Source organism: Nicotiana attenuata, unplaced genomic scaffold, assembly GCF_001879085.1.
Source record: "Nicotiana attenuata strain UT unplaced genomic scaffold, NIATTr2, whole genome shotgun sequence".
Lineage (NCBI taxonomy): Eukaryota > Viridiplantae > Streptophyta > Magnoliopsida > Solanales > Solanaceae > Nicotiana > Nicotiana attenuata.
In genome coordinates this window covers 192578-201120 of record NW_017672170.1, presented here as the reverse complement: position 1 = coordinate 201120, position 8543 = coordinate 192578, and the positions used below count along the sequence as shown (strand labels likewise).

At 36.5% G+C, this 8543-nt stretch overlaps 1 protein-coding gene across 1 annotated transcript; it reads right to left on the bottom strand.

Moving 5' to 3' along the window:
* Positions 1–3814: 3814 nt before the first annotated feature.
* LOC109212146 (expansin-A3-like) lies at positions 3815–7097 on the bottom strand. Its single transcript, XM_019375762.1, has 3 exons — positions 6800–7097; positions 6382–6700; positions 3815–4506 (listed from the first exon to the last, which is right to left on the bottom strand). Exons 1-3 carry the CDS (start codon positions 6948–6950, stop codon positions 4197–4199), a joined length of 780 nt encoding a protein of 259 aa, XP_019231307.1. The 5' UTR covers positions 6951–7097; the 3' UTR covers positions 3815–4196.
* Positions 7098–8543: the final 1446 nt, after the last annotated feature.

Here is an 8543-nt window from a genome sequence, read left to right as displayed (position 1 = left end):
TAACAAGTCACACCAAACGGGCAAGAGGAATAACAAGTAATATGAACTACTCCGGCAAGGGAAATAACAAATAACAACCAAGTCCCGGCAAGGGAACAATACAATATCTTTCACAACCGGCAAGGGCAATACTCACTGTGAATCAAACCATCCCAGCAAGGGATTAATCACAACTCTTTTCAATACGTTCATCTCTTACTCAAATGTAATTTATCACTCGAGCCAAATGCTCCAAACTATTAATATTTCAACAACTTATCCTCAAACTCTTCACTTTGCAGAAAAACATGTTGTAGCTTGGAAGAGTTTCCAAATTACCTCAAAAACAAGTACAAACAAAGACCACGGTCATGCTAGACTCCGGTGTGTAGACAACTCGTCACCACGCCTATACACGTACTCGATCAATTAGTAAAATAGCAATTCATGAAACTCTAATCTCTAATTCCCTCAAGCAAAGTTAGATCAAACACTTACCTCGGTCCGAAAATAGCAATCAAGCCTCTAACACCGCCTTTCCTCTAGAATTCGACTCCGAAACAATGATATCTATTCATAATTAATTCAATAATATCAACTGAGGCTCAACAACATAATCCATAGCCTAGAAATGAATTTCCTACCATTCTTCCAAAATAGCAAAATCCGACACCGGCCCACATGGTCCAACTCGAGGCTCGGACCAAATTCCAATCACCCACTAACCCCACGAGTTTCAAATATTAAATTTGTTTTCAAGATCCGACCCCAAATTGAGGTTGAAAATCTCCCAAAATTTTCAAAAAACCTAACTCTACCCAAAAGCCCTAATTTCTACCTTGATTTCATGTTTTTTAGGCCTAGATTTCAGTGATTAGATGATAAAATAATGAGGAACGATGTTAGATTACTGTGCCCAACGAGTTTGTGGAGGAAAGGGAACTTGAATTTCGTCTATGGAGGATTTGAGAGAGAGGTTCGTGTGAAGAAGATGGCAAAATCCCGTAATGGCTAACTGTTTTAGTCTTTTAAAATAACTGGGCAAAATTGTTCATCCGCGTTCGCGACACCCCGGTCGCGTTTCGCGATGAAAGGAAAATGGGCAGGCATCGCGTCGCGTTGAAGGGAAGGCGAACGCGTAGAAGAAATGCTGGGGGTCTGGGCAGGCTTATACGCGAACGCGGGGAGGCTCGCGAATGCGATGAAGGACAGTTGGGGTTCACCAGATATTGGCTATGCGTTCGCGAGACTGGTATGCGAACGCGAAGAAGGGAGGCAAGGGAAGCTATGCGAAGGCGTGGCCTTTATCAACGCGAAACGCGAGAAAGGCTGGGGTACAGGCACGCGACAGCGGGACAAGGTCGCGTTCGCCGTAGAACAATAGGCCTGGCAGAAATTGCAGAAAAATTGCTAAACTTTCTAAAGTGTAAACACCTCCGAACCACCGTCCGAACACTTCGCCCGAGCATCTCGGGCTCCCACCAAACACAACACACTAATTTCCAATTCATCTTACGAACTTGGCTCGATGCGGCGATCAAATCGTAAAATAAGACATCAATCAAAAGAATCACCCACAAAACTCATTTACAATTTCGAAAGTTCCTAACCCTTCAACTTTTAGGTATTTATGGTCCGAAACACGTCACGACGGTCCGATTTTCGACCAATTTTTAACTAATGGGGAGAAGCGCTTAACGCATGATTTAAGACGGTACCGGGCGGTCGAACCATTTGGGTGAGGAAGAGTGAAATTGCACGAAGGGTCATTCCGTGCTATTCTTGATTATATTTGCACGAAGGGTCATTCCGTGCTATTCTTGATTATATTTGTACGAAGGGTCATTCCGTGCTATGTTTTGACTATTTATGCACGAAGGTACATTCCGTGCTCTGATTTGATTATATTTGCACGAAGGGTCATTCCGTGCCATGAGATGAGAGCTATGTGAGGGAAAGCACGAAGGGTGATGCCGTGCATTTTATTTGATTGCTTTGGGTGAGATTGAGAGTAAAAGCACGAAGGGTGATGCCGTGCAACTATTGAATTTCTTATTCTTTGATAATTATTGTTGTACCATGTTTCTTAATTACGCTGATGAACTTTATTTCCAAATTTGTACTCTCCCCATAGTATGTTTCCCTCCCTTTTAACTGTTTAGTTTCGGTATTTTCTTTCCTTTTTGTTGCATATTTGTATATAAAAATTGTACAGGTTGGTTTGGTAGTCCTGTCTAGCCTCGTCACTACTTCGCCGGGGTTAGGCCAGACACTTACCAGCACATGGGGCCGGTTGTGCTGATGCTACACTCTGTGCATTTCTTTGTGCACAGATCCAGGAGCAGCTTTTGGATAGCAGCAGTAGGATTCTTATCCGGGAGCTATCTTCAGTCCAGGGACTCTCGAGGTAGCCTAGCTGGCGTTCGCAGGCCGAAGTCCCTTTCCTTATTTCAGTTTGTTTTCATTGTACCGAAACAGACATGTGTATTTCTTTCATTCAGACTTGTTGTAGTATTCTATAGTAGTCCGTGAGCTAGTGACACCAGATTTTGGGTAGGGATGTGTTTCAAACTTCCGCATTTTTATATCTTTTTGTTAAACTTAAAGTCTTCCGCATTTCTTTAACTGTTATTAGTATATTATATTGTTGAGGTTGAATAGCAAATGTTTAATGTATGGCTGGCCTAGCTACGTTAGTAGGCGTCATCACGACGCCCGATGGTGGGAAAAATCCGGGTCGTGACACCGGAATTTAGATATTCAATACTATATGATAATCCCTCCGGTCCAAAATAAGTGATTTTTTTGGATGTTTTCACACAGATTAAGAAACTCACCTTTTAGCATTAATTAGCAATAAAATTGACCATGTTAACCTTTACTACTCCCTTCGGTCCAAAATAAGTGATTTTTTGGTATTTTTTTGTGGTCCAAAATAAGTGATTTTTCCAGATTTCAAGAATGAATTAATTATTTTTTTCCTATATTGTCTTTGGAGTAAATAGTGTTGGAATATGTGTTAGGAGTGTTTATGTGAGATAGTAAAGGTTAACATGGTCAATTNTATGTGAGATAGTAAAGGTTAACATGGTCAATTTTATTGCTAATTAATGCTAAAAGGTGGGTTTCTTAATCTGTGTGAAAACATCCAAAAAATCACTTATTTTGGACCGGAGGGAGTATCTCACATAAACACTCCTAACACATATTCCAACACTATTTACTCCAAGGACAATGTAGGAAAAAAATAATTAATTCATTCTTGAAATCTAGAAAAATCACTTATTTTGGACCACCAAAAAAAATACCAAAAAATTACTTATTTTGGATCGGAGGGAGTAGAAATTAGTACAATTTTTCTCATATTAATATGATAAAAACATTCATTTAAAAATGTTGGTCAAAATTTAACATAGTTTGACTCTGGAGAAGTGAAACATGACAACTATTTGAGAGAATGGGAATAGTGGACCACATCTTGATTGAATATTCTTAACCGCATAAAGATGATTACTTAATTCATTGTTCAGTAAACCAAAGCTTTGAAGTTTTTTGATGAATACTCAATTTTCAATCAAAGAAGCAATTTGACCCTTTTTTTTTTTTTTTTTTTTTGCTTTTCTTGTAGTCGGTCAAAATGCTGTTTCATTTTGTTTGACTCATGTCAGCTCACGATGTTTAATACACAGTACTATTATCTACTGAGGAAGTCAAGTATTTTGCAGTACTATCATGAAGAAAATGAGATTTAGCATTTGGGACATTATCTCTCAGTTTTGTGTAAATGAAAAACAGGACAACAATATAAAAGATGTATTAAAAAAATGCCAAAACATATATAAAATAGAAAGTATATTATCTTCGTATTCATAGGAAACATATGATGTTCCATTACACATCACTATGAGCTGCGGGCTTACCCTATTCTTTTGGGTGCTTTTGCAGCCGCTTCAGCCTCCATTATCTTTTTCACTTTTACCATCACACCACTTCATAACAAAAAGTAAAAAACAAAAAAAGGACACCAAAGTAGAAAAAGAAAAACCAATTCCCCATAAAGTTGACAAAGAAGGTAAAAAAAGAAGATACTACTTCCCCCTCGGACTTCAAAATTTCCCAGTAAAAAAGAGAAACACTGAAGCCTAGGAAAAATCATACGTAGGATTTTTTTTTTCCTTAAAATTTTGTGGTCGGGTTAGTGATACTAAATTTTGGATCTAGACCCGGAAATTCTTCCCCTCAAAGGTTTGTCCGAACTGCCAATTAGGGGGTGCCACGTTGTTAGAGGTGACACTGCGATGGTCACTGGCTTTAACCCTAATGGACAAAGCCTGGCCCACAAGAACAGCATTGGTTTGCCAATTTTGCCCCCAGTTTCGGCTCATTGCTATCCACTGTGTGTTTGTACCCTTAATGAGAACCTTCTGGATGTCCCCTGCACCCGCCACGTTTGTCACCAATAGCAAATTGAAGTAGCGGAACCCGTTTATTGTGAATCGGATCCCTCCTACTTTTCTGCATGGTACTCTGAAAATTTTAAAAAGTGAAAAACAATTAGCAATAAGCATCAAAGGTGTGATAAAATGATAATAAATGCGTAGTTATAAGTTTCAAAAAAAAAATACTCCCTGCGTTCCAATTTAAGTGAACCTGTTTGAATGAGCACGGAGTTTAAAGAAAAAAATAAAGAGTTTTGAAATTTATAGTCTTAAACAAGTCAAAATATTGTGTGGCTATAATTCTTTTGAACCTTGTGGTAGTAAACATGTCAGAGTATTTGTGTGGTTATAAAAACTTCTAATTAAGAGTAAAAATTGAAAGTTTAAGCTAAATTATTTCCAAATTTAGAAACGGGTCATTCTTTTTGGAACGAACCAAAAAGAAAATAGATTCACATAAACTGGAACAGAAGGAGTATATATTTTTAATCGCGCCTAAATATAATAGTCAACAATTATTATAACACCCAAAAATATTAACTTGATGATTAATGAAGTGCGTTAAAAATCATGAAAATCTCAAGTTTAATTCTAGTACACATAAAAATATTAGAAGATTTTTTTTCTATCCGATAGTGCAAGCTAATCCGAACATCATAATTATTTAAAAAATTAAATTATACTAACAAATAGAACTAAAGCAAAAAAAATTGTTAGCATTAAACACTAGGGTGGCCGGTATTTCAGGTAAGATGGGTCCCAGTGAATAGGTGCATGGATGGTGGGGTCAACAAGCGCGTGGGATAACGTGAGCCATGTTTCGAATCCCTGAATTCGAAGCAAGGAACAAATCCCAATTTCCTTAGGTTTACAGTTAGGAATGGAACAATTCCCTTGTTACCCTCAAAATCACCTAAAAACTGCAACTTTAACATTCCCTTACTTGCGCGATGTACGAAAACGCGTGTTTCTTTGTTGGTTCCATATTTACCTCTTGGTAGGGGACCAAACCCTAATTCAATAATTATAGTGATAATAAAACTACCCTCAATATGTTAGAAAATTGGTGGCAGTTAATGCAAACCTACAATTGTTGTTGGCGTCCCAAATGGAACCACATAAAACCTTAATTGTGCTGATACTCCAAAAATGCTATCGCATTCATGTCGAATCCTCTAAAAATGTATTACTTTTGGAAGATCCGAACATAGCATAAAATACAATACTCCATCACTATATCCATCAATTACAATTTCTATGCTATTATTCTTTTATTAGTTCAATTTAATAAAAATTAGCATAATTGTATATTTAAATATACTTTTTATTATTTTATACTTAATAAAAAGCTTTTATAGCCATACAAATACTCATATTTATTATTGCCACAAATTTCAAAATTTATACTACACAAATTTTGTAATTTATTCAAGATCATAAATCTCATTTTTTTTTCCGGTGTTGAGTTATATCCAAAATAATAAATACTTATTTAAATGAGTAACAGTAATAAAGAAGCTAATACAAACTTGTCATACTAAAATTGGAATTATAACATGAAATGGGAACAATATTATGTTAGTTATAGTTCAACATAATCTCTAGGCTAGCATTGAATTACAATATGGTCAAAATTTGCGAAAAAACAGTTGCAGTTTCTGCCCACAAAATAAATGTTATGGCCGCTATCCCCATTAATTCCCCATCCCACGATTTTCTCAACACATCAAATCTTTTCCCATAAGGAAAAGTATAATCTTTTTCCATACCCAATTCTGAAATGTCAAAAATACCCCTCATAAAAGAGCCAAGCATTTTTATGCAAGACAAAAAGGACATTACATATTGGTGCAAACCACGAAAGCAGTTAGGCGAATCAAATCCAAAAAGGAGACGAATAACGTAAAGAGCATTAAAGAAGTAGCAACAGAAAAACGAAAGGAATGTGTATCGGAAAACATACCGGCGGTAACTGACGGGGACAATTCCGGCACGGTACTGACCAATTTTGAGAAACATAGGCATAGCTAAGTCAAAATGAGGACGAGGTGGGTTGCACCACCCACCGTCGTCGTTTGGCAAAGCGAAATTTGGTGGGCAAAAGTTTGTAGCAGTGACGAAAATGGACGGGTTACCGGGAAGGCACCATTTTCCATAGTCAACACACTTAATTTCAAAGCAAGCTCCACAGCTTAGTCCATTGTTGAATAGGACTGTGCTTAGTGCTGCATTGTTCACTCCGTACCCTTGGCTGTACAGATTCCCATATCCACAAGCTCCACCTGTCCAAACAAATTCAAAAATAAGCCGGTAAATTAAAAAAAAAAAAAACCTAATTCAATGTCAATAATGTGCAGAGAGAGAGAATATATAGTAGATACCCATAGTGCCAGAGGCGTCGGAGCCACCGTAGAAGGTGGCATGGGCGCCTTGCCAGGGGCCGCCGGTGTAAACGCCGGGGATTTTTGCATTGACGGCGGTGAGAAAACAGAGAAGAGTAGTAGTAATGCATAGCATCATAGTTACAGCCATTTTCTCCCACACTAAAGTGTTTCAGTGTGTGAACAAGCAAATAGAGAGAGAGAGAAGAGGGAAATGGAAATGGAAAAGGAAAAGGAGAAGGGAATTTGGAGGTGAATGAAGAGCTGGAGGGAAGTGAGGGGGTACTTATTGAGTGCAGAGGGTCTAGAGGCTTAGAAGGAAAGTCACAAGGGCAGGGCATGTAATTAATGCTATGTTCTGTTTTTTGGTTGGTAAATTTAATTGTTTTTACAAAATTCTTTTTATGAACGAAATTTTGTGTTTTACAAGTAGACATGTGAGTTGCACGTAGTGATGAAGAGACCTAGCTATTGGCACATGGGAATGAAATAATGAAGTTCTAATGATTTATGCTTAAGTTTATGGCAAAAACTTGAAGATTGTATTAAAGAACGGGGAGATTCTTGATTGCGTGCTTAGCATAATTTTTTACTACTAGGATTGCGGTAGGATGAATAAGTTTCTTTCACTTTTATTATGAAATTTTTGGTTCGAATCCTAAGAATAAAAAGATTCTAGTAGGGAGAGTTTTCTCCTTTAGTGCACGTTACGATATGAATTTAAATTAATCGGATACTAGATGCGAAATAAAACAATAATTCCTATTATCGTTTATTTGTTTCGTTTTATATTATATTGTTAATATTTGTAATGCCAAACAATTTTTTCTTTTATTACGTTGTTGTATATTTTATGAATTTAATCAATTAAGTTGTGGCTTAGAATTTTTCTTAATTTTTTTTGTACTTGTGCATTATATTTAAGGAATCCGGGTGTTTGATTTTACAACAAAAGTGTCAATGCTTTGGTTCTCGAATTTTTTGAATCTTATCATTAGTTCTGGACTGGAGAAACAAGATGACAAATGAAAGGGTTCACTAAATTCTTATTGCCTTGTGTTGCTTAACTATGTAATTTTGAGCAAGTTGCTTAGGATATTTTGCATATGATAATAAATTAGATTCCACCACAACTAAACCAAGTACTAGCAACTTGCTATCGTAAAATTAGATATCTTTACAATATCACCATATCTTTTTTACGGCCCCTCAACGGCATTAGTTAATAATGTACAATGATATTTTATTTGTTAAACGAATTGCGAGAGATTTACCTTCCTTTTCGAGCTTAGAATACTGGCAATACCTTATTTAACTCCAATAGATCGTGTGCTAACTATAATATATCTTCATATACCTGATCGAATCTGATAGATGAGTGGAAGTAGGAAAATTAGTGTGATATCTCAAAAAGGAAAAAGTGCTAAGACTGCAAATGCAATTAGGGGAATTTAAGGACTCATTTCCAAAGCTAGAAGCCTAGTATAAACTAGAAAGGAGATTGCTTTGGTCTAAAATCGATGACTTTTTTCAATTTATAATAAATTGTCCTTGTAGTGAGCTAGTTACGAACAAGAAAAAGGAATTGGGGACCCAGAGTTGTCGAGGACGTTACACTGAATTCGTATAAATTAATGAATGTAAGATATATGTTCATAAAATTTATCACTAAATCATAATAAAACAATATGCACTATCGTTTTAATGTAATTTTTAAAGTTGATGATATTTAATTTAATAGGAG

Excerpts from the sequence above, each read along its gene's own strand:
- LOC109212146 (XM_019375762.1), bottom strand. The coding sequence starts at position 6,950 with ATGGCTGTAACTATGATGCTATGCATTACTACTACTCTTCTCTGTTTT. Across the intron at positions 6,701-6,799 it reads CGACGCCTCTGGCACTATGG|GTGGAGCTTGTGGATATGGG; the intron begins GTATCTACTATA and ends TTGTTTGGACAG. Across the intron at positions 4,507-6,381 it reads GTCCCCGTCAGTTACCGCCG|AGTACCATGCAGAAAAGTAG; the intron begins GTATGTTTTCCG and ends TAAAATTTTCAG.